The sequence below is a fragment of the Antechinus flavipes genome, chromosome 1 (genome assembly GCF_016432865.1).
Source record: "Antechinus flavipes isolate AdamAnt ecotype Samford, QLD, Australia chromosome 1, AdamAnt_v2, whole genome shotgun sequence".
Classification (NCBI taxonomy): Eukaryota; Metazoa; Chordata; class Mammalia; order Dasyuromorphia; family Dasyuridae; genus Antechinus; species Antechinus flavipes.
In genome coordinates, this window is record NC_067398.1 from 572,666,590 (window position 1) to 572,693,366 (window position 26,777).

Here is a 26,777-nt window from a genome sequence, read left to right on the forward strand (position 1 = left end):
TTCAAAAGAACCAGATATTATTTACAAAGAGCCATGTACATGAAGTTATTTCAGTTATTCTGAAAAACTGTAGATTAAGATTCTATAGAACATTTGAAATCAATGGCAAAATACTAAATCTCCAGTAGTCAAAAAAGTTCTTGAATATTTTATAACACTGATATCTGTAAAGTTTATAGAATGAATTTTTCTATTAGTGGTTTCAAATTGCTGCTAATTTTACAACTACTGACAATCAATGTGGGATTTTTGTAGAGCAATTCAGAACATATAGTTTCTGATAAGCTTAGGGAGAAACAATTTTTTTCTTGTGCATCTACTATTGTAAAAATTTATATCATCTGTTCATTTTGATTAAATTAGTATTACTAGATGTTTTTAATCTGTGATATATGATATGTGATACAACTAAATATGTGATTTTCAATTAAAATTTTTTTCAGTGTTTTCATTTGTTTAAACTTGATTTGCAATTACTCTTTAAAGGTACCTTCAGAGATTACATGATGAAACATGAAGCATTCAAGAATAAAAATATATTCACTTGAAGATGAAATTTCAAGTGCTGATTCTACTCTAAAGGCTAAAACATTTCAGCCTTGATTCTCAAAATGTTCGTATTCCCTGAAATGAGTACTACGAGAATAATATTTCATAAAGTTATAAGTAACTCCAAAAAAGTAAGTGACTTTTAGTATTTTACATACTAAAACAGATGCTATTATAAGCAAAATAGAAAGAAATACAATTCAAGCATACAACTGAGAGCATAACTAAGCAATAACACATAAATCCATAATGCTTATAAAACATCTATTCTATATCCAACTCCTCTATCTTCACCCCCCCCCCCCAAAAAAAAAAAAAATCCCATCCAAACATTGAGCTTATGGATTGGCTGACTGGAAGAAGAAAAGTTGTAATCAATCATAAGTAGTAATTCCGAAACACTCAAATTAGCAGTAGATATATAGAACAAGTTAGACATTAAATTACAATGCAGATCAATGTTAAAGCATAACATTGCTTTTACTCATTAGCAACGGCTTACTAAGGCATTTCAAATAGTGCCCTCTCGTGATAAAATTAAACTAAGTACCTACCTTTTTAAATTTTTTAAAGTTTGGCTGTCCATAATCATTTCTTATAATGGATGTATTTCTGGATCTAGAATGACTAACCACCAGTGATCTAAATTCAGTCAATAAAAGCTTCTTGGGAAGTATCTCACAACCATCTTGAAGTTTATCATTCTTAAGTGGGGTTAAAAAAAAGACATATAAAGAAAGAATTTATGTAATTATTTTTAAAGTTTCTTTTAGACATGAAAACATAAACTTAGGGGTGTTTAATAAGTATGTGGAGAAATATCTAAATATGTAACTACAAATTAAAATCAGCAGAATTCAATTTTTCATTAGATTTAAGAACCAATTATTCATGCCTTTTTACTTATTTGGCATTACTTTAGAAATGCATGGATGAGGACAGAGAATGACACTCAGTTCAGGAGCTAGAAGGTTTTTAACTTTAACAAAATTCTTCTCATTTTCCCCTTTTGTGAGTATGTTCTCCTTTCCTTATTATATCACAGGCCTATTAGTAATACCCATGGTTACTAAGAAACTGATTATTTAAACATCTACTATTCAGGTTAAGTTCTGATAGATAACACACAAAGGATAAATAAAACAAATTCCTTATCTTCAATAGCTTAAAAAACCTAACATTAATTTGAATTATTAGTCTAACTAATCACTACTAAATATCTACTTGAATAACTGGAAAGTTAGTGACTAGGGATTATGCTTCTAGAAGACAGAGAAAAAACTTTCAGTGACTATCTCAGAGAGAGCGACTGCTCTCTTCTATCAACGCAGACCTACAGTCTAATATCCAAGATATATTAGGGGCAAAAGTTGTACTCAGATCTTCCTGGCTTTAAACCCACTATACTATGCCTCTTCCAGTGATTACCATAGAGCACACAATGTTTATTTTTCTGCCATGGCTAAGTAACTGCTATCTAAATTCAAAGTGTAGCTGTGTCTCCCTGGTTGAAGATGCTTGAAAAATTCAAATTATTTAGAAAGATTGAAATATTCCTTAAATGTGGAAGAAAAACTTCAATGTAAAAGCAAAGAAAAAATGTATAACTTAATCAAAAGTAATGAAAAAGTGGAAAAGGAAGAGGAAACTCTCTGGACCAGAGATTGTATAGTTAGGCAAATAATTAAAGGAAGCAAATCATAAAAAAAGTAGGATTTATATCTGAAATGCAGGGCTGGTTCAATATTAGGAAACTATTAGTGTAACTGACTATATCAATAACCAAACTAACAAAACTCATGAGTATCTCAATAGATGCAAGAAAACATTTGACAAAATCCAACACTCATTCCTATTAAAAACACTACAGAGTATAGAAATAAATGTAGTTTTCCTTAAAATTATAAATGGCATCTATTTAAAACCATCAGCAAAGCATCATATGTAATGGGGATAAACTAGAACCATTCCCAATAAGATCAGGGGTGAAAAAAAGTTGCCCACTGTCATCATTACAATTCAATATTGTTGAATGTTAGCTTTGGCAATAAGAAAAAGAAATTAAAGGAATTAAGTAGATAATGAGGAAATCAAAGATGATATGATGGTATACTTAGAGAACCCTAGAGAATCCACTAAAAACTACTAAAAACAATTTACAACTTCAGCAAAGTTGCAGGATACAAAATAAATCCATATAAATCATCGGCATTTTTATATATTACCACCAAAGTCCAGCAGCAAGAGATACAAAAAAGAAATTCAATTTAAAATAAATGTAGATAATATAAAATATTTGGGAGTCTATTTGCCAAGACAAAGTCAGGAATTATATGGACATAATTGCAAAACACTTTCCACATAAATAAAATCAGATCTAATCATATCAAGTGCTCATGGACAGACCAAGCTAATAAAATAAAAATGACAATACTACCTAAATTAATCTATTTATTCAGTGCCATCCCAATCAAACTCCCAAGAAATTACAGAACCAGAAAAAAATAATAACAAAGTTCATCTAGAAGAACAAAAAAGCAAAAGATTTCAAAGGAATTAATGAAAAAGAAATGCAAATGAAGGTGGCCTAGCTGTATCAGATCTAAAACTATATTATAAAGGAGCAATCATCAAAACCCTTTGGTACTGGCTAAGAAATACAGTATTCAATCAGTGGAATAGGTTAGGTTCACAGGACAAAATAGTCAATGACTATAGTAATCTAGTGTTTGACAAACCCAAAGACACCAGCTTTGGGGATAAGAATTCACTATTTGACAAAAACTTTTGGGAAAATTGGAAATTAGTATGGCAGAAACTAGGCACTAACCTATACCTAATGACCCTAATAAAACATAAGGTCACAAGGAGTTCATGATTTAGACATAGTGATAGTATAAGTAAATTATAAGAACAAAGGATAGTCTATCTCTCAGATCTGTGGAGAAGGAAGGAATTTGTGGCCAAAGAAGGACTGGAGTACATTACTGAATAAAAAATAGGTAATTTTCATTACATTAAGTTAAAGAGGTTTTATATAAACCAATGCAGATAAGATTAGAGTGGAAGTAATAAAGTGGGAAAAATTTTTACATTCAAGAGTTCTGATAAAAGTCTCATTTCTAAAATATATAGAGAATCGACTCAAATTTATAAGAATTCAAGCCATTCTCCAGTTGATAAATGGTGAAGAATATGAATAATTTTCAGATGAAGAAATTGAAACCATTTCTAGTCATATGAAAAGATGCTCTAAATCACTATTGATCAGAGAAATGCAAATTAAGACAATTCTGAAGTACCACTACACACCTCTTAGATTGATTAAGATGATAGGAAAAGAAAATGATGAATGTTACTGGTGGAGTTGTGAACTGATTGAACCATTCTGGAGAGCAATTTGCAACTACTCCCAAAGGGCTATCAAACTGTGCATAATCTTTGATTCAGCAATGTTTTTAATGGACCTGTATCCCAAAGAGATCATAAAGGAGGGAAAGGGACCCACATGTACAAAAATGTTTGTGGCAGATCCTAGAAACTGAATTGATGCCCATCAGTTGGAGAATGGCAGAATAAATTATGGTATATGAATGTTATGGAATATTATCATTCTGTAAGAAATGATCAGCAGAATGATTTCAGAGAGGCCTGGAGAGACTTACATAAACTGATGCTAAGTGAAATGAGCAGACTCAGGAGATCATTATACATGGCAACAGCAAGATCATATGATGATCAATTATGATGGACGTGGCTCTCTTCAACAATGAGATGATTCAGGCTAGTTCCAATGGTCTTGTGATGAAGAGAGCCATCTGCACTCAGAGAGAGGACTGTGACAACTGAATGTGGATCACAACTAGTATTTTCACTCTTTTTGTTGTTATTTACTTGAATTTTGTTTTTTTTTCTCATTTTTTCCCCTTTTTGATCTGATTTTTCTTGTGCATCATGAAATTTGTAGAAATATATACAGAAGAATTGCACATGTTTAACATATATTGGATTACTTGCCATCTAGGGGAGGAGGTGGGGATAAGGGAAAGAAAACATTTAGAATACAAGGTTTTGCAAAGGTGAATGTTGAGAATTATCCATGAAAATATTTTGAAAATAAAAAGCCTTAATTAAAAAAAAAAATTGTCTATTTTCCATGGGTGGAAAAAGATATTTTATCAGAGATAAATAGTCTTATACATGGGCTCAAATTTTAAATGTAAACTATCAATAAATATGTAAAAAAAAAAAAAAAAGGATCAAACAAAAAAGAAATGAGACAGAATTAAAACAATTCTGAGGTATAACCTAACATGTATAACTTTGGCAAAGATTGATAGAATACAGAGATAATGTTGATATAGCTACAATTAGAGAGTAATAATTATCAGAACTGTGAATTGATCAAACCTTCTGGGAAGCAACATGAAACTATGCAAGAAAAAAATCATTCAATTGTCCATTCCCTCTAACTAGAAATCTAGCTCAATGTTGAGCAAGTACTCCAAAATGGTACCAGAAATTTATTAAAAATATTTATAAGCAGCATTTTTGTGGTAGCAAAAAACTGGAAAAAAGTAGGTGTAAATTTATTGGGGAATGGCTAAACAAATTGTGGTGGTGCATACATGAATAATTACTGACATTTATAAAGTATGTTAAAGTTTGCAAAATGAATTGTTTCATTTCTTTCTCAACAATTAGCCCTGAGAAAGATTAAGTAATAAGCATCTAGTTACAAATCAACCCCAAAACCATAAAAAACTATGAAAAATTTTGGGAAGTTTTATATATCTGATTGCATGAGCACTACAATACTGTTAAGTTATTTAATAAAATATTCAAAAGCTATCATATGCATAACTTTAAAATCACGACTTGGAAGATTTAGGAAACTGTCTTTTTGTTGTTATTCTTGGCACCAGAAGTTATCAAATATTAATTTTATTTTATAAAATTAACTGAAATTCTTGGATATTTCCTTTAGTTACCTGTTCTTTTACAGAAGACAGTGTTTCTTGCTTTATTTCCCATTTTTCCCCCAGATTATTTTCTTGCTGTTAAAACAAAAGCAGGTTTGCATGTTATTTTACACAAAACATTTTATCTTTTTGCACTTAATACATGGAAAAGTAGCTCTAATCCATACACTTTTTTAAACAACTCTGCCTAACAAAGTGGAACATTGCCTTAGCTATCCTTTTAAACTAAAGCCTCCTTATAATACTAGCCTTAATGCCCAGACCTCTTCATCATATTCTATCCAAAAGAATGTTAATTTCCTTCTGGCCCTTTGATTCAATTTGACAAGCATAAGCATCTTATTGCATGCCAACTACTGTACTACGTGTTGGAAATACAGAAACAAACAACAGTCCCTGCTCTCAAGGAACTTATAGGAATATTAAATTCCTTTATAAATGTTCCATAAAAACTGAATTAATGGTGACATTACAATAAAGATCCCAATGAATTTATATACCTAAAATGGAATTCAGAAGCAATCCTGAATAGAGAAAGAGGAGCATGAGTAAATAGTTTTTATTTTTTGGTATCTGCTTCAAGCACATAAGATTCAGTATAGGCAGTAGAAAAGCTGATGGAAGTTGCCTACACCCACAAAGAATGAAAAAATGAGAAAAGGTAAAAATAGAAAGGAAAGCCAACTATGAGGATTCAGTATCACTGGGGCATATCACAGGGAGTGTAGCACTGATTGCAAAGGGAAATGAGAGTGTTACCCAGTATTTACTTCATTAAGTGAGATATGAAGAGAAACAGGCTGCTCAAGCATTAATTAGAGGATCATTGTCACTTACCAGTAGTCATTTGGAGACTGAAAAGTAACCATTTAGTTAGTTTTAACATGAAAAATAAATATAAGCAGAATAAACTAATTTTTTAGTTCCCAAAATACATGAAGATACATCTTCATCTATTCTATGTACTGCCTTTCCAAAAAAGTGTATTTTAGGGACCATAGCATGAAAAGCAGGAAATCATTTTCATTAAGGTAAAACTGCAATTTAATTTTTTTAAAGGAGAAATTTTATTTGCTCATAGACATAAGAAAGCACCTTCATAACACTTCAATTTGTGAAACTGAGTGTGATTCTACTGGTTGTATAAACTGACTAGGGTTTTGACTTCACAAATTATTTTTGGAAAATAAGAATTTAAAATTAATTAAAAATTTCAACTAACCCTTTAAAGTTTAAAAACTGATTTTATCTCATTTTATCTTCCAAATAACTTTGTGATACTGTAGTACAAAAATTATTATTCTATAAAATAGTGATAAAGAGCTGTAGAGAGGTTATGTAATGTACCCAAGGACACAAAATTTCAAATCTAAGAATCCTAACTCTAATTTCTTAGCACTATATCAGATTCCCTTCTTGGGACAAGAATGAACAAAAATGACAATAAATCTTTTTTGATTTTAAGATTTGCCATCTTAAGACAAATCAATTCAATTCAATATATAATAAACACTCTCCTATAGTAATGTTACTAATTCATAATCAAAGTGAGCATTCTCTCCAAAGGCATACTAGTTTTGCTTTCAGTTACATTGCTGAAGAGATTATGAGTGCTGAAATAGAAAAGTGAAGTTAGAAAAAAAAGTTAAGAATCACAGAAATCATAATGTAAGAGTTTTTTAAAAGAATTTTAAATGACTAAGATTTATAACTGGTGTCCTCATTTGTTCCATGAAACATCTTAGAATAGTTTATATGCTGCTTTCTCAGCCTTGTTCCTGTTCTCTGCATACTCACTGATCATTTACTTTTTACCATCTCCTTGTAATTTGCCTACCAATCTATCAAAAATGTTCTTTCCTAACTACTATAGCTGATACCACCTCAATGTTACCATCACCTGTCCTTTATGTTAGTCTTTTCTTCCAGGGAGTATCATTCCATTTACTCCTTCACTTAAAAGGCACTGAGAAATATCTGAGTGGACAGTGTACAAAGCATTGGTTAAATCTCAGGGACAATAAAGACAAAAATGAAACAGTCCTGTCCTTCAAAAAGCTTATATTCTCAGGCAGGTAGGGAAGGGAGTTGCAACTAGAATAGCAATAACATTTATAAAGATAAGTGAAAACTAAATAACTTGAGGAGGAAGAAAGCCCACGATTGCCTACTTTATGTTTTTTTCTCAGTTTTCCAGCCTTATGGAAATAATATGTATTAGTGTTCCCCAAATCTATGTTTAAGGCTCTCTTCTCTACTCTCCTATATCCAAACAAACCAGTCCCAAAGTTCCACAAGTTGTTTGTTATGCTTTAATCCTAGGAATTGCTAAATGTAAGGCAAAGTCTTAGTTAAGGAATACAGATTATTGAATGGTTTTTCAACTATTTAAGATTCAAGTATCTGTTGCCCGCAGAACAGTGGTTTCTTATTAGATGCTTTAAGATAAGGAAAAGTCAGGGAAAAATTAAAGGAAGAAAAATAAAGTATCATGAGAGAGGAAGGTAGGAGAGCAGTACCAAAAAAAAAATTTAGAGAAAGCAGAATATGAACATAGAAAGAACAGAAGAAAAATTTAAACCTATTTCAAAAGACCTAGTTCTGAAAAGCAAAAGGAAGAAAAATAAAGTATCACAGGTGAGGAAGGTAGGAAATAAGTTAAAAAAAAAATTAAAGAAAGCAGAATAAGAATATAGAAGGAATAAAAGAAACAAATTCAAATCTGTTACGAAAGACCTAGTTCTGATAACATAACATTTTCCATATTGTGACCCACTCCTAAGACATTGATGACAACTGATTAACCAGTTTCACTCCTAGAAAATATCAAATTCAAAAATGGACCTAACATTCTTAATCCCTTGTAATGCAAGGCAAATAGGATCCTTGTCAAATAAAAACTTAACAAAACTTCAGTAATTTCCATCGAAATATTAAGTATATTTGTTTCTTTTTTCATTGGTGGGATACAGAATATTGAGACCTCGCACATCCTATGCATAGGTAACTCCAACTGGGAAAACCTCAGTAAAGATGATCAACAGCTTCTGCAATTTTCAGCATTTCTCAGGGCAATGGTTGCCCTGGGTTAAATGACTTAACAAAGGTCACAAAACTCAGATCTCTGACTAAAAGGGCAGTACTTAATCCACTGTACCCTTCCATATCTCAAGTACACAGAAACATAGTTTTGTTTTGTTCACTTAGGGGGAGTTATTACCAAAGCTTCAAAGAGAAGGCAAAAGTCACAGAATCTCAGAGCAGGGAAAGCTCTTAGAATCTTCTGATGCAACTACTCATTGACAGAATACCTCATTAGGTATTCTTAGATATTGGTTATATAGACTTCATTTAAAAAGTCTCCACAAAGAGTCAACTCTATTCCAAGGCAATCCACACTCCATTTCTATAAAGCTCTATTTATTGGAGAGAGAGAGGAAAGGGAAATTGGATTAGACGACTTGCCCAGGGTCATGTAGCTTGTAATTTGTCTGAGTTGGAATTGAATTCTGGTATTCCTCACTCCAGGACCAATGCTCTATCCACTGTGCCACCTAGCTGCCTCTCTGAAGTTTTATTAAGGAATATTCTACTAATGTAGAGCTAAAATCTTCCTCTCGTCAATTTTAAATCACTGATCTCCATTCTTTGTTCTGGGACCATACAAAAAACAATTTAATTAAAATAACTGGTTCCCATTACCCTTCTTCTGTAAAACTGTAGAAATCCAAATCTCCATATCAAAAGTGCTACATGTTAAAATAATGTGCTGCTTTTTTACAAGGATACCCTTTGCAGCATTTTTCAAGCAGTAGTTCAAGACCCCAAAATAATTATTTTTAGCTGATTAGTCATTCGGATTCATCCACTTTAAGTTAACTCCTGTGGTTCTACTATTATGAGTCAATTTGGCAGAATAGAAGAAATACTGTCTTTCAGGTCCAAGATAGATTAGATGGTTACTGAGATCCATTTTAACCCTGAGATTCTGCCTTCTCTTTGAAGAAGCTGGCTTCAGTAATTATTCCTAAAGAGAACAGAGCAAAACAAATCATTTTCATCATTCATATATATTAAAGGAGAGGGCATGGTACAGTGGGGACAGATTGGGCCTTGGAGTAAATAAGAGACCCATATATGATAGACAGTCTTGAGCTTTGCAAAAAAGAATACTAGTTACTCCTATGAAGAACAGAATTATTCATCTTAGCTTTGCCAGAATTAACTAAGATAAAAAGCCAGATTTCTGCATGTGACAGACTCATTCCCATCCTAAGCATAACATGGTCTCTTGGAATCCTTGATAATCCATTCCTTAATACGGAATTTGAACAAAGACCATTTGCTATTTTAACTAAATGAAAGTGTAGGGAGCTTCTGAGAAACCAAATGAAACCATGTCTTTTTCTTTAAAGGTAACATAATACAACTCGCTGTTTAACCCATCTTTACTTTGTTTATTCCTTGGTTAATAGCTGCTTAAGATGAACAATGGGACCCAATGGAAACAGCCCCAGATTTAACCTTATAAGACCTGGATTTCAATTCCAGCTTTGGCACTTTATTAGCTATATGGCCCCAGTTGGGCAACTTACTTTTCCTATGGACTTTCAGCTTTTCTTAGATTATAAAATGAATGGACTGGAATTCACTAGTCCTAGAAAAGAGGTAGTGGGCAAGATTCTCTTTAAATAGACACAAAACTTCATCATTACTGGGATGTTCCTAAATTCTTTTTTCCTAAGAAATTTAAGATAAATATCAAACAAATATTACTTACAGCTACTTTGCAACTGTTTTGAATTGATTCATTATCCTCAGAACCATTTTTTTTAATATCCATTTTCAATTTTTTTGGTAAACTGAATTCAGTCATTGGTTCTTGAACTCCAATTTCAACCTCTTGTTCTTGTTCTGTCCCTTGACATGAATGTTCTAAAACCTCTTTTTCCATAATTAAATCATCCATTTCTTTCCTCTTTCTCAGGTTGGGCTTAAGAAGTTCATCAACAAGATTGTTTACATTAGGCTTTAGATGAACATTTCTATATGCTTCATCTGTTTTTCTGTCCAAAGTACATGGTCCTTTCTGAGATTGGTGCTGTTCTTGGTTTCTCCACACTGAGGAAGTAGTAGGTTCTGTTTGATCTAAAAGAGAACAAGACAGTTCTATCCTTGCAGATTTGGAAACAGATTCCTCTTGCTCTTCTTCTTTCCTTTCCCTGAGATAAAAAGAAAAAAAAATATAATCTTGAATTTGCCACATCTCAACGTACTTTTAACAGTTAAAAACATTTTAAACAATAGCAAAGTAGATTTTTATACTTAAGGTAAAAACTGCACAGGTAATTCACTTACTCAGATATATAACACTATAGATCTTTCATATATTATCAATTCCTGCATAGGAGTGAATAATCCTGTAGAAACTCAGCATCAAAGTCACTTTCTTTTTCCTATCAAGGTGAAAAGGTGAAATCAGCAGAGGAAAGAGGCAGAAGCAAATATCTTCAATGTAGTAAGACATAGTGAGAAGAATAGCCAAAGGGCTTAAAAACAAGACAGATTTAGAATGGAAAAAAAAAAAGATTGTGAAATAGCAGATAAAAATTGGCATTTTTATGTTAAAGGATTAAAGTTTTCCAAGTGTGTTATATACTTTTATCTAATGTGACTCTCACAACCCTAAGGTAGTTATTAGAAGCATCACAGCCTTCATTTTATGGATATGGAGTACCAGATATGAAGTGATTTGCTCATCATGTCACAGATGGTTAAGTTGTGAGGCAGAATGTAAATTTATGTCTATCTATAAATCTAGTACTTTATTCACAATGCCAATTGGTTTCTTTTAGGTAAATTATACACTATATATAATCCATAGCCATTTCCTTTTAAATAATATTGTTGCACATGAGGAACCTTTGAGGACATTTTGTCTGACTTCCTCCTCAAAGAAGAAATTCCTTTTACAAGATCTCTGAAAGAATCTTCCAAACCCAGAAAACATTTTCGTTTCATTTTGCTTTGACCATCATGGAAAGGAACTACAAGATAATGGATACAGGAGTTAGAATAACTTTTACTAATGGTGAGGTAGCTGCATACCAGGCTAAAGGGACAGTTGAGATAAAGTGAAGATAAGTAACAATAACTGAAGCAGTGGATGAATTGAGAGGACAATGGGATAGAATTATCAACAGATGAATTTGATTTCGAGGAAGATGAAAGACTATGAAACAGGTGTGGTAGAAACTGAAGAAGGAAGAAGTGTATCCTGGAGTTTAATAGATGAATGAATCAGGATCTAGGTTGTATGACAATTTGAAAGCATGAATTTAAAAAGAAGTCCTTGATTAACCATAGCAGAGAAAGAATTTGGAGGCAATACTGGAAAACAAAGAATATGTCAACTCCCCCCTTCCCTTCTAAAAGGAAAAAATAGTCTTACTTAAAGCCCAATCCTTGTGAAGCTATCATGGAAGGGAGAAATCATTGTGAATGAGGGAATCTACCTTTTTAATAAGTACTGGCAACAATTGTTGAGCAACTCTTCATCAACAGCAGAGAAGCACAAGAACCCTGGGCACAGCAGCATCCCTCCCCACCAAAGACCAGGGGTCCTGCTTCCAGCCCAGCTCTCATATACATAATCTGAGAAAGCAACACTGTGAATAGAGGCTAGCTTTTCTTACCAACTGCCAACTGTCACCCACAGGGCAGACACTATGAAGAAGAGATAGGAGGCAATGTATGCCAGATATGTCAAACCAATAAAAACCACCACTACTTTGACTACCATTTATCTAAAGACTCCATTAGAAAAAACTCCCATTGTCATCATCCTGGGAAACAATTCATTTGCAGATATAGCCTGCCAACTATAATTACTGAAGACTCAGAAAAATACTTGCCAGTGAAGTCTTCAACATTGTAAAATGGCTCAACATAAGAAATTGTTATGACTTTAAAGAGACATTATCATTTGCTTCTCTGCAACCCCCAAGGGCTAATGGATCTTTTCACCTGACTTAAAACTAAAACCTTCCATATGTGTTGTCTCTCCTGTTAGAATGTGAATTGCTTGAGGGGGTAGCCAATCTAATTCTTCTATTTGAATTCCCTAGTCCTTTGCACACAGTGTTTTACTCACAGTAAGTACTTTTTAAATTCATTCAAGAGAGACCACTATTGGAAAAGTATTTAAAGGTACAGAGACTTCAATTCCAATGCTCTATGCACTCTATTCTAATCACCAATTCTTTATTCATTTGAGTTTAACAGTGAATAGAAGGAAAGATAGTAACTAAAAGCAAAAGGTAATCAAAATGGTAGGGAGAGACTAAAGTTACTGGAGAATGAGTACATTAAGTAAAAATGACTTAGAGAAAAGGTGAGAGTAAATGACTTCAAGGGTACAAATTGAAGGGTTAGCTCAGAATAGAAACACCTCTTTCTCTGAGGTGGAAGAAAATAGAATTGTCTTTTATTTTTTCAGGCAAATAGCTGGCAAAGACACCTTAAATCTTAATGGTGAACAAGCACAACACATTAACTATAACAGATCAACATATATTTATTCCAAATAATGACTAAAAAATCATGTTGAGTCTCATAAGCAGAATTATTGGAAATGTACCTTTTCTTTGTAACTGATTGGAAATAGTTTTTAATGGAGTTAGTTTGTTGTTGTTGAGAAGCTTGTTCTTTCCTTCTACATGAAATCTGAGTTGGGGAAAGTTGATTCTTTGAAATTTTTACTGAAGTATGATTAAGTGGATTTGTCCCCAAACTAACACTGCAATTCATGTTAGGAGTTTCTTTTATAGTGAATATTTCTTGTGAAGACACTTTGGATCTTTGTTCCATCTGGGGAGTTTCATTCTCTTTTGGACTTTGAGTTAAATCCATGCTGAAAAAAAAAAGACACCCTAGATTAGGATGAATTTAACAGGAATAACTCAATACAGAGAAAATGAGCTTTAAACAGAATTGTGTATGTCATTTCTCTCCAGAAATTGTTAAAAGCTTTGAGCAGGTAATAATCCAATAATACAAAATAATTTTTCGATTTCAAAGGACACTATCAATTCAACATCACAAAAATGTATTACTCTTGTTCATCAATGCTCTTTGATAACATACATTGTGTCTAACAGGAAATTTTAAAAATAAATTTCTTTCCTATTTTTTACATATACTTTTGCTATGTGGTTGCACTCTGTGGAGCTAAACACATATTAGGTACTTAATAAATATATAAATCATAATAAATACTTTTCTTCAGAAATATATGGCATTAGGATTTGCCAGATATACACTGGCTAATAGGAATCAATTTTAAGGTATAAATAGTATAAAATATTAATTCATGTGACAAAACTTCACATGGGCAAGTTTAGAATGGGAACAGCAGAAGGAAGTCTGATGCAAACATGGGACCTTTGTTTGGGAACTCATGGTGAGAAAAACTCTCTCTTCCAATATAATTAAGTAATTATGCTGCAACTTGTCTTTGAGGTGCAGGTAGCACTGAAAAATTAATGATTTGCCCTGAATCATGCAGACAGGCAAGCCCTGAACCCAGTTTTTCCTGACTCTAAGGCTGGTTTTCAATCCATTATTTCATACTGCTTCTCTATTTCAGGATTTTCAAAGTTCAGATAGTACCTAAAACACTATTCCATCCAAATGCTAAAGCTGTCAAATCAGTATCTGTCAAAATATCAAATCAATGGATGAAAGAAAAAAATTAAAACAAAATTTAATGGAAATAAAATTAACTAGCAAGAATTAAAATTTGCCCATCCACAGTTTCAGAATTAGTTTTAATCACAAATTCCCTCTTTCTGAATATTTTAAAATAAAATGCATTAGTATCTAATAAAGAAAATATTAATTGCAAAAATAAAAGTGCAGTTATAAATCTGGCATTAAGATATTCAACACTATATACAGATATATAAAGAAACATTCTACAAGTTATTCATAAAAAACAATTTTATCACTTTATAGCCTTAATGAAATACACATATTTTCAAATAATAAAAAAAAATTTTCTCTTCATCAGTTTCTCTATCTGTTGTGTGTGTTCCTAGAGTTTATTTTCTGAAAGACAAAGTTACCAGGTTAAAAGAGATTAGAATATTTACATAGTAGTATTAGCAACTTAGTTATTCTGGGTGGTTAGAAAATTCTTGCATATGACATTAATTTGATAATAAAATAGCAACTCAGAGAAGGCAGGGAGGGGAAATCTAGAACATTTACAAAGAAACTTTACCAAGTATCTGCATTTTCTAATTCTGTGTCAGGTATATATACTGTGGCACCCGGCATCAAGGTTTCATTTACCATTTTGTTCTGAGAAAGACTTGGTCTTGGAGTTGGAGTCAATCCTATAAATTACATGTGAAAAGAAATAGAATAATGAATACCTCTACCTCATTTCTTCATAACTTCATAGTTCCTTTATTTTAACAAGCTGACAGACAACACACTCATGGAGTTAATACCCCAGGTACAGACAAATGCATAAGCTAATGACATTGGTTTTGCTTCTTACTGGTTGGTAATAAGAATGGATTTATTTTAACCAAATAAAAGAAAACAAATCAATACTTAGTTCATTCCAGTAATAATCTGTTTAACATGGTTAACTAGTTTCTTGGTGGATTCTATCCTAAAACTTGGTGAAAATAGGCCAGATTGCCCAGAGTGACAGTAAGTTTTGGGAAGAACTCAAAAACAGAAGAAATAAGCAAAGGCATTATAGAGAAGGGAATGTTTAATAATTTAAATCTATATAAAGCTAACCTGAGATTATACTTATAATGTATATCCTGGTATTCTTTCTTAAATATAGTGAAGTTCATTTGCATTTCAATAAACAGTATTTGCTGGGCTGCAATGGACAAAATAGGAGAAAAAGGCAAAAGAAAAAAGGGGGAAACTAATAGGACATTGGGGCGGGGGACAGTTGTAATCCAGACTTTGGTAAGAATTTGCTTTAAGTAGAGCAACAAACAGTTAATGAAAGAGTCTCCCCTTTTGTAATATACCATTTACAAGTAGATAAATTATTGATTAGCAAGTTTCATATACTCATTAAAAACAGATCCAAATATCTGCTTAGCAAAATATTCTGGTAAAAGCACTATTAACCTGTTCAAATTACTAACATGATCCTAAGTAATAAAACAATATTTAAAAATATAGTCTACAATGAACTTGTTCAATTATTTAGGCTGGTATATCCCCTTCATTTAGTACAATTTTATGAGATTTTTCTGGTATATCTCATTATAAGTAGAGGAATAATGTATCAAACTCAAAAGAATTTACTTCACAAACAAGATTTTTAAAAAATTTAAATAATGATTCAATTACCTGTACCAGGATTACAATAAGTCTCTGTGGACATGAAAATAACTGCTAATCCAATTTCTGCTTCAGGGATGGCTCTAAGATGCTGGCTATTAAAGATAAGAATAATAATAGTAATGATATTTTATAAGTATCAGTGATTTTAATTAAGGTGTATGACTATGGAAGTGGATTGATCTCCCTAAACTTTCAATTGCCTCATTTGACAAAAAAGGAGGTTACACCTGTACTATCTCAGGTAGTTCTGAGGAAAGAGCTTTCTAAAACTTAAAGAGAGAGATTTATCATGGGGGATCCTCTCTCCATTCTGATAGGATCTCCCACAATTTCCAACATCACTAACCACCTAGTGTCTACAACTTACTTTTCCTCACAGTGATGATAAACACTATTTCAAGATATCAACTTCATTATTCATCATGCTTCTCATTTCTGCCTGTACTGATTATAAGTTAAGAATTTTTTTCCCAATGAATAATGACAACTGAGAAACAAATGTACATTATTAATAAGGAAATTCAAGTAAAATTTTGCCTCCAATTTGGGGCTTTCAATAGAATAATTTTCCTTGATTGTTATATATTCTACCCTAAAACTTAAAAAGTTTTAAGTTCCTCTAAAATTCATCTACTTTTTGGATTCATGCCAGAGTTTATAAAGAACATTACAATACAAAAGAAAAAATGTTTGTGATATTAAAATATGCCAATGTTTGCAGAATAACTGCTTAAATTGCTAGTTCTAAGGCCTTTCATTGAATCCCATGTTTCTTTCTAAATTTCTACTGAGAATTAAAGCAAAATTGCAATGATCTCATATATGTCTATTGTTCTATTATCAAAGAGCATTTTTTATACCTTTGAAGCATATCCATAACTGAATGAATCCATTTTTTCACAGAATCAGGAATTAAAATCTGTGAATTTGTTACTCCTACATCAACAATACATGTTCCAGGAGTTAGAAAAGAAGTAACTGCTTCGTTATCTTCCTCTGTTGACAATTTAGCTTCTCCACCTCCAAGAAGAATTGCTGGGCTCAATTTCTTATGCTGAAATTTATATTTTTTGAGGAAAAAAAATAAGCTAATTTTAGTTCATTCCTGTTCAATATTTTTACATTATATCTATTTTTGGCATTAAAATAATGACATTCTAATAGGAAATCTTTATTCTGCTCTTTTTTTTAGAAATGTGGCCAATATTCATCTGATAACCACTGTTCAATTGATGTGACTATCACTTCAGTTATAGTTACCTCTAAATTTAATTAAAGGTACTTTCTGTTGCATTTGTATTTTACTTTAGGGTATATATTATTCTTACAGCTCTCATCAAGAACAATAAGACCAACATGACCTAAAGGTTTGAAGGCTGGCCTTAAATGCTCAGGAGACCTGAAAGTGTTTTCTTTGATTAGTTTTAGCTGTTCTAACCTTAGGCAAGTCACGTAACTTCTCAGTATTTAAGGCAAATTTTAGAGTTGCCTTAAAAAAATAAATTTGCAGTGGTGAAGAGAGCTTCTACCACAGGTTTAGACTAAAAAAACCCAAAGAAAAAATACCACCAACAAAAAGGCTTTTAGAAAATTGCAATTTCTCTTAGGGCCCCAAACTATAATTATAATTTTTGCAGAATTCTGAAAAACTATCTGGCAACCCTTAATGATAATCTTAAAAAAAAAAAAAATTAGAGAAGCTTAATTAAGAGTTAAGTAGTATTTTGTACTGGTATAGAATTTCATAATACTATTAAACATATTATATCCATTACCTAATCTGACCTCACAATAACCTTTCAAAGTTGGTACAACAAATAATTACTTATTAAAATAAATATTTTGGCTACCTACCTCTCCCTCCCACCCCCCACTTCATTAGCTACACAGTCTGCCAAATACTATTTTCATTTCTATTTTACAGATGAGGAAAATAAGATTAAAAGAAATTCAGTGACTTCCCTTAGTAACTAAAATGATGAGAACTCAAATTTCCTGACATCTAGTTGTTATTTTTTTTCTATACCATAAAGCTCCCATTATCAATATTTTTCTTTTATAGAGTCTGTTTAAAAACAGGTATTAATAAACATGACTATACTGTATAAAGGCTCAAAATGGAGCAGCACTAATAATTATCAAAAATTTGATTTAGTGATGAGGCCAAAAACAATTCTTATCAAGTCTTATAAAATGTCAAATTCATTTATAACATGCATAAAAATTATTATTACCAATATATGGAAATGAATCTTATTACTTTGTTTTTATTCCCCTAATAAGCTAACAGATATAGGCAACATAGCATGGGGGATACTATTATACAATCCCTGGGACAGAAATACCAGGGTTCAAGTCCTGTTTCCCCCATATCATAAGCCTGGGCAAGTCACTTAACCTATTAATGACTCAGATGATTCCAAGTTGTCGAACAACTCCCCAGCTATCTCAGTGAAGGAAGTTTCCTATGCCACTAAAATCAAAGGCCAGACCTTTTGCTCAAAAATTCATTGGTATTACCTGTTTGGCATTTAAGAATATAAAAGTTTTCCCACTGAATATATGTTTTCTTTCCTTACGTGCTGATAGATCAAGATTTTCATTATTAATAGCAGGTTCATCAATGGGCGGATAAAAACTGTAAGAAAAAGAAAACTGTATTAAAATAATATATTGTTATTATATTAAATTAATTAAATTAGTATATTAAATAATACACTGTTACTGCTAAATAATTATGACTATCTAAACAATAAGATGGTTTTACTTCTAATAGGGCCATGATCACCAAGAACACTGTGTAAAAAAACCCAGCATAATAACTTACATATGTATGATAGATGCTAGATATAGATTTTGCATATCATGTGATAGATGTAAGTAAAAATACTTCCTCCGAGGAGATATAAGTTTGAACTAAAAGAAAAATGATCAGAAAATATTAAGGAAAAATAGTAAACCAAGACAACGGGAAACACATAAATGAGCTGCCTTTTTACCAATTTGTTTGTTTCTTTATGCTGTCCCCTGGATTTCTTCTTGCCTCTGCAATCTTTCTTTGTATTCGTTTTCCCCATTCTATCATCATTTCTGCAAACTTCCACTTTCCCAATAACTTGTACTTTTCTTCCCAGAATAGGAAAAGTAGCAAAATCAGTATTTTTAAAACCACATAAATCTCTTCTCCTATTTCTTTGAATTCAGAGAATGTCTTAATGGCTTTTCTAAGTTGAGGTGTAAAGAGGTTTCAGTTTGTTTTTAAATGCCGTTACAGTATTTTTAATCATGTCCTGACAGGATATATGCAACCTAAGTTACTGAAGTTTAAAAGTTAAAAAACTGCCCAAGAAGCTTATTGTCTACAATAAACAAAATACATGTTAAAAATATACATTCATTTACTCATTCAATAAGTACTTGTAAGTAAAAAGGAGCAATACATTGTTCCATATGTTTGAAGGGGAGGGAATATAAGAATAAGAAAAGCAAGGGCCCTGCCAACAAGCTCACACCTTTTTAAAGAAGTATAAACACTAAGCAAATTATCTGGAGTATGTGAAAGTATTTAATGTTTAACATTGACTCAGTATATAATGAGCAAATTCTATTAATGCTTGGTAGTTGCTTAGCAACTACCATTACTGAATCAATCATGAATCCTGCTGTTTGCCTTTCAATCTATCAAAATGGAATTTTTTATTAGCTTGTCTAGATACCCCCTCATTTATCTCCAGGCTGCACTATTCTGGGACTTCTCAGCTCACTCTCTATCTGCAGCTCTGCTTAATTCCAAATCCAGGGAAAATGATGTTCTAGGAATCAAATAGGACTCCCACCCCACATATCCCTATCAGCAGCCTTTTGTATTTCATTTTCTCCCCCTCCTCCTCACACACTTTAGATTGTAAGCTCCTACAAGGCAAGGACTTTTTTTCTTTCATATATTTGTATCTTCAGCTCTAAGCACAGTGCCTGGTATCTAGTGGGTGCTTAATAAATGTTTAATGAATTGAACTGAATTTTTCACTGTCTGAGGAAGCTCATGACTAGAAAAAACTTCATCATCTTGTAAGACTGCTTTAACTTTAGAATTCAACTTCATCAGTAACTTCTTATCCCTCAGTTTGGAGGGTAGAGCCATGAACTCCAAAATCTCTATTTAAGGATGAAACCCAGGCCAGAAAAATCTCATTTATCATCTGCTGGAACTATTCTACCATTTTTCCCTTGGTCCCCTTCTCTTAACCCCCATTTTTTTTTTCATCTTTCTTCTGGGCATTATCTTCCCTATTAGACTATAAGCTCTTTAAGGGGAGCAGGAACTCTCTTTGTTTTTTTGTATTTGTATCCCCAACATTCAGCACAGTGACTAATCATAGCAGGCATTTAGTTTACTTATTCACTGATCTGGGGGAGAGGAGGAGAATATGTATAATACATATTAGAGCTTTAATGGAGTATCTCAACTTGCTCATTTTACAGATGAGGAAATTGTGGCTCAGAATGGTTAAATGACTTTCTGAAGACTATAAAAACAATAAGTGATATCACCTGGATACAAATCCAAGTGCTCTGATTCCAAACCCAGAAACTATTCTATTATACTAAGCTACCTATCAAAAAAATGTTCATCTCCCTATCAAAGAATCAAATCCTGTTTTCTATTTGGCAATCAGTAAATAAACATTTTAAAGTATTTACTATGAGTTGGGTACTGTGCTGAATGCTGAAAAAAAAAACAACAAAGGAAAAAAACACAGTTCTTGCTCTCAAAAATGGGAAGACAAAAAGCAAGCAAATATATTCAAACTATCTACACAAAGGATAAACAGGAAATAAACAAGCAAAGGAAGATTCTAGAATTAAGATTAGTAAAGACTTCCTGTAGAATAGATTTTAGTTGAGAATTAAGGAGCAAATTGGAATAATCGCTATTTTATACTAAAAAACAGCACACTGGAGATAAAATTTTCTTTATAATAAATGTGGCTATTTCATCTGATAGGCTGAAATTTAATTTGTAGACAAATTTTTAAAGACATCTATACGTATGTGTATTACATTTACATGTGTACATACACATATACATGCATCACACGAGTATCAAGAGCACACATACATGCAGATTTATTTATATAGGATGCACCCTGCCTCCTGGGATTTAGGTGGGAGAACAACTAAAAAATTAAAATTATAGTTCATAAGCCTGCCTAGGCCAGAAACAAATTATGAAGCGCTACAAATTGCTTTGTAGAATACAAACATGAAATTAAACTAAGTTGATCATTTGTTAGTTCAAGAAAATAATTCCTAGTTCTCCTATATTTTCTCAAGCAATCTGCTACCAAATAAGATCTTGAGATTCCCAGAATAGAACCTATAGTATTTCAAAGCTGTCTTTCCTCTAAGATAATTGGAATTGAATCAGTCAACAAACGTTTAAACATTTAGCCAAATAAGACTAGAATCCAAGTCCAAATTGGACTCTCTGTTCACTGTACTATCTACTGTTTTACCACCTCACTATACAAATCCCATCCAAATTCTGTTAAAAGTGTAGGGTTTTGAAAAAGCCCATGTAACTGTCTTAGGTAATACTTTTGTAATTAACATATCTCCTTATGCATCCCTTAACTTATTTTTTCCAACTTACCAAGTACTCACTTATTTGTTTTATGGAAATGTTTTAAAACCACAAGAAAAACAAGATAAGAAACTCCTTTATATTGTGGTAAACATGGTTCTGCTATATGGCAGAGTATAGGTTTCAGAGTTAAAGAGCCTGGGCTCAAATCTTAATTGTCACTTAGTAGTTTTATATCTTCATTCATTAAGAATTAAATCTGAGATTATATTTTAGGTCAACCTTTCCTTGAATGTGATGATGAAAATATACTTTACCTTTCAAGTTTCGGAGGCTGTTTCTTTGTCTGAATGGCTTTAAGAAATTCAGTAAAATAATCTGGTTTTACAATGGGACAACCACAAATCAATGCACATATTGTCTAAAATGAAAGAAATAAATTTATTAGCTATAATCACACACAAAAAAATAATGGTGGCTAGTGAGCATTAATGCATACCAAATTTGTATATGACAGAGATAAGATTTATCTGAGGAAAAAGATCTTCAATTTCATGTTCCTCAATAGCAACAATAGAGAACAGGCTATTCCCAAGATAACCATATAGCCTACTTTTCTTCATTAATGAGAGTAGTAAAAGCCAATGACATGTCACATTTTAGGATATAATTTTTTTATTAGAATATTTTTAATAAATATACTAACACTTAATTTACTATCTGTAAAGGCTTCAAGATATCACAGAAAAGAAGGGCTCTAACTTCTATTTGAAATAATGCATATGTAACTTTATTTAGATAATTTTAGAAAGCATCAAATATGAAAAAAGGCTTAATTGTATGGCTCCTTTAGATTATTTAGAGGGGAAAGAAGAAAATCAACTTAACTGGAATCAATTTCTGCTGTTTATTTCCAGTATTCATACTGTGGAAAATTCCATGTATAATTTGACTGCAAAGATATGGTGCAGTGAAAAGAAAATTAGAATTGATGTTAAAAACTTCAGTTCAACTCCCAGCACTGTGATACTACTTATCTATGTAACCTTGGCCAAGTCAATTAGTCTCTGAGTTTCAATTTTTAAAGTAGGAACTGTATCACCCTGGACAAATTAAGTCAATCCTGACTGCCTTACAAAAAAAGAAACAAAACAAAATAAAATAATGGGATTGGTCTTCTTACCAGCTTCTTAACCTGTGGTTCAAGATATCATATGGGGTCTCGTAACTGAATGAGGGGGTCACGAAATTATGTTTTGCTATCAGTAAATAGTTGATTTGTATACCTATTTTACATAACTATATGCCTAAGATCATGTAAAAATTTCTTGAGCAAAAAGAAGTGATGAGTGGAAAAGGTTTAGAAGCTCCGATGTCTACTGATGTCTAGGTAACCTAGGAGGATCCTTCCAGCTTGCTAAATCTATGATACTGCAATTCTAAGATCAGAATTAAAGAGACCCTGCAACCTGTCTTTCACAAAACCTATACAAAAGACCCCCACTCTTCCAAACAGCCTTATCTGTCTCCAAATAAAATTTCTAGGAGGTAAAAGAATATATAGTGAGTGATATTCCCAGAGATTTTTTTCTACCTAAAAACATAAGCATGTGGGTATCATCTAGCAATTATGAAGGTCATCACTGCTTCACTCATGGCTTTTCTTCCTTTGATGTCTCCTTGTTTCTGAAACAATTTATTGTTTATACGATATCCTAGTCAGGATACTAGTACAATTCTTATAGGTCAATGTAATTTTAATTCTTCTCTATAATCCAGAGCTTGATAAAATTTTCAAAAAAAAAGTGATACCCTAAAACAGTACTTTATTTGGACAAACTTTCAAACTCCAAAGTCACATCAGAAAACTTCATGATGACTTTGACTTTGCACAGCAAATAAAAATGTTGGAAACTAGAAATTTAAGCTTCACTGAATTTTTAACACTAGAGTATATTCAACTTACTTTAATAGTAACTTTAACTGACATCATGACAAGGTGAGTACATTCTTCCCTCCAGTTGTTTACAACAAGTCCTCCAAGTTGTAAAACAGTTTGATTTAAAACGGTTTTTCCAGACACATCTAGACAAGAGGGACATACAACCAATGGTTCATATTCCACTCTGTAGGGAGTAAAAAGTTACACAAGTTTTATTATGGACTTAATAAGGATATAATAGACCAACTGGAAAATATGGTTGTTTGTTTAATAAAGACTAAACAAGATCTATTTCTAATCAACCAGGAAACTGATTAATTCCAAGAAAAGCTCTTTCCCTCTTATTTAATTCAAATGTATTAATTACAATTCAAAGAGAGTCAAGTTATTTTAAATCTCACCATGTATAAAACCAAAAACCACTACAATCAACAGCCTTAATGATCCACTTTTATTTTTATCAACTCTTGAGACTTGAGAACTTGGATTAGTGCAATCAATGATGAACAATGACTCCAGAGGATCAGTAAGGAAGCATGCTCCCTACATCTTGACATAGATGTGTAGGACTGAGGGTATAAAAGGAGATTATGGGGGGTAGGATACAATGGTCATGATCAGTGTGGGAATGTATGGGGGGGAGGGAAAGAAGGAAGGAGAAGATAGGAAGGAGATAAAATAGAGTTTTGTTCATTGGGGGGAAAATCCATTAAATTTAAACAAAAAAGAAAAAACCCAAAACATAAAACAATATAGGAAGTGATACTTCAACAGCTTAAAAAATACACTTCAATATCAATGCTACTTCAAACAAACAACTTATCCTCCAATTTTTCATCCTTGAATATACCATACTACCTTTAAAATTTGAGAGCAATGATCCCTTCTAAGAGACATTTTGAAAATAGACATTTTGAAAAGTCCTCATCTTTTTTTTTTCCTATTGGTGGAATACAAACACAATCCTTATGATTTGCTTGTTTTAGCTCTCTGACTGTTAGCATTGTCTTTGAGTTAGAGATGGATTCAAAGATCCCTTCAAAATGAGATTCTATGATTCTGATTCGTATTGCATTGTACAATTCTGCTCTGTTTTGACAAACTGTGTGTACGTTCCTACAGGCTCTGGGGATCAAAAATAAAATAAACAGCAACTCAGGTTTAAAAGAAAACAACAAAACTTGGTTACAGGGAGAAAATTTGTCCACTTAAATATTCATCCAAAAGACTCACTTAAATTTGCTTTCAAAGACTCCAAAGGTAATTCTGTCGCCTGTCTTTAAAAGCAGTGGAATCCCATTCTGCATTTTTTCTTCATTAATAAACGTGCCATATTTAGAATTATCTTTTATTGTCAATGTAGGGATTTCAGAAGCTTGACTCTAGAAATGAACACATGCATTAATGTTTCTTGCCCCTAAGAAAATGCGTTTTAAAATATTACTAAATTTTTTAACATATGAAGTTATAAATACATATCTGTAATATCAATAGCTAAAATACTATGAAAACAAAGATTAATTTTCATGAAAAGGGATATCAAATAAACTTTGCTGAGGAAGATGCTAAGATGATAGCCAACCTCACGACAAACCAGACAGTGTAGTCATCATTACTAATTCTTCTCGGGAAATACCGTCCTTAGTCAGCAATTTACTTTTTCTTCCGAGCACTTTTATAACTCTCTCCCACCCAACCATCAATTCTCAGACTACCTCCTCTCCATCAGCTTTGGCTCTTCTTTAATCAGAAAAATTTTCAGCATTCCTTGACTTTATAGTCTCAGATCTTAGTGCTTTGTAATTCTAGTATGTTATCTTTTCTACCCTTCCAAGTTTTTCAATACTTTCTATACCCACTCTCCAATCTTTATCAATCACCATTTCCCCAAACACATTTGCTTTACTTTACAAGTAGCTCTAATTTGTCCATGTTCTGTTATCTCCTCACCTCACTCCCACTATTTAAGTGTTGGATGCTCTTTTTCTCTCAAGACAATAATTATCTCTAAATCTATGTTCCTATGTTTATATTTTCCCACAATACTGTGCTCTACTTCATGCAGTTCTAAGCTATCACAGAACTGGATTTATGGTTTTTTTTTTTTTTTTAAATACAAAGAAACCAAAACAATATAAATCTTGAATCTTAAGGATAATTCTGTAATTGTCCACTGACTCAGCATTTTAATCCCTATGAAGGAAGGTACACAAAGTGATTGATGTCATGATGGAATATAAAAACAAAAAAAAATCCTTAAACTGCTTTGACAGATACTACACTTTTTGCAAAATTATAATAATTTCAGTATATATATACGTTGTTTATTTGTATAATTTCTGAAAGCTTAATAAAGATATGGAGTAGAATATAATTAGTCACTTCTGACAAGGCATAATTATTTCTATCATTAAGGAGACCACTTTGCCTTAAAAAAGCCCCACAAAATCTTTTCTTCCAATTTCAAAACAGTCTTATGTATTCACAAACAAATGGCTCAACTAACAAAAACTATGATAATAAAGGAAGAAGCATACCAGGTTTGTCACAGAATGTCTCACAGTCAACAAAGCATGATTTCTACTGATTGACTGATCATCTTCAATTAGAATTCCACAATTTTTTCTTCCAACGATATAATCAACATCAACTAAAAGTCGATAAGGGTCTCCTAAGGAAATCATAAACACATTGATTTAATGACAAAGATTTGTCCCTCTAGTGCAATGATTTTAAAGAAACAACTTTATTTTTGCTAGCTAAAACTACTAAAATTCTCTACTCAAATCAGTTTTTTCAGGTATTGGGATTTTTGGTCAGGACCTGTAGGGAACTTCAGATAAAGAGAATCTGATTAGGTGATTGAGAGGTTAAAAAATTAATAATCAAAAAATCATTGAGAGGTTAAGAAGTTAATAATAAAAAAAGTGATCAATTAAAAATTAATAAGAATATATACTGCTAAGTAGCATTTCTTTATCAAATACTCCAATCAATCTGTGATCTTATCAATATGGATGTTTCTTCCAAAGATGAGGATCATAATCCATGCACATCTAATGTGGTGACAATTCTGTCCATACATTCAACATTTTGACATGAAGAGAACATCCCTGGAGTACTAAGACTGTCCAACTGTCATCCTTTAGTACTTCAAGTCATTTTCTTTGATCAATAAAAATATATACTCTATTCTAAAAAAATTCATTATACCAAAAAAAAGCTAATTTATAAAATTTAAATATAGGAAGGAAAGAAGTTATTTACACTAAAAATTTTTTTTCTACTTCCATTACAAAGTTCTCTTAAATAGCCTTCTCAGAAATTAAAGCTATCT

General features: G+C 32.1%; 1 protein-coding gene across 5 annotated transcripts in view; it reads right to left on the reverse strand.

The window, feature by feature from the left end:
• Positions 1-26,777, reverse strand: part of NBN (nibrin) — a 39,358-nt gene that overhangs the window by 6,964 nt on the left and 5,617 nt on the right. For 2 of the 5 annotated variants that reach the window (XM_051970809.1, XM_051970811.1), the window contains 12 exons: positions 25,978-26,111; positions 24,674-24,822; positions 23,465-23,624; positions 21,816-21,919; positions 18,435-18,552; positions 16,775-16,968; positions 15,921-16,006; positions 14,815-14,929; positions 13,171-13,443; positions 10,312-10,753; positions 5,541-5,606; positions 1,100-1,253 (listed from right to left, as the gene is read on the reverse strand). In XM_051970809.1, coding sequence (XP_051826769.1) covers positions 1,100-1,253; positions 5,541-5,606; positions 10,312-10,753; positions 13,171-13,443; positions 14,815-14,929; positions 15,921-16,006; positions 16,775-16,968; positions 18,435-18,552; positions 21,816-21,919; positions 23,465-23,624; positions 24,674-24,822; positions 25,978-26,111 — 1,995 coding nt within the window. Of the gene's footprint in view, positions 1-1,099; positions 1,254-5,540; positions 5,607-10,311; positions 10,754-13,170; positions 13,444-14,814; positions 14,930-15,920; positions 16,007-16,774; positions 16,969-18,434; positions 18,553-21,815; positions 21,920-22,386; positions 22,451-23,464; positions 23,625-24,673; positions 24,823-25,977; positions 26,112-26,777 lie in introns of those variants that run through there. The other 3 variants (XM_051970812.1, XM_051970813.1, XM_051970810.1) reach the window with 3 other exon arrangements.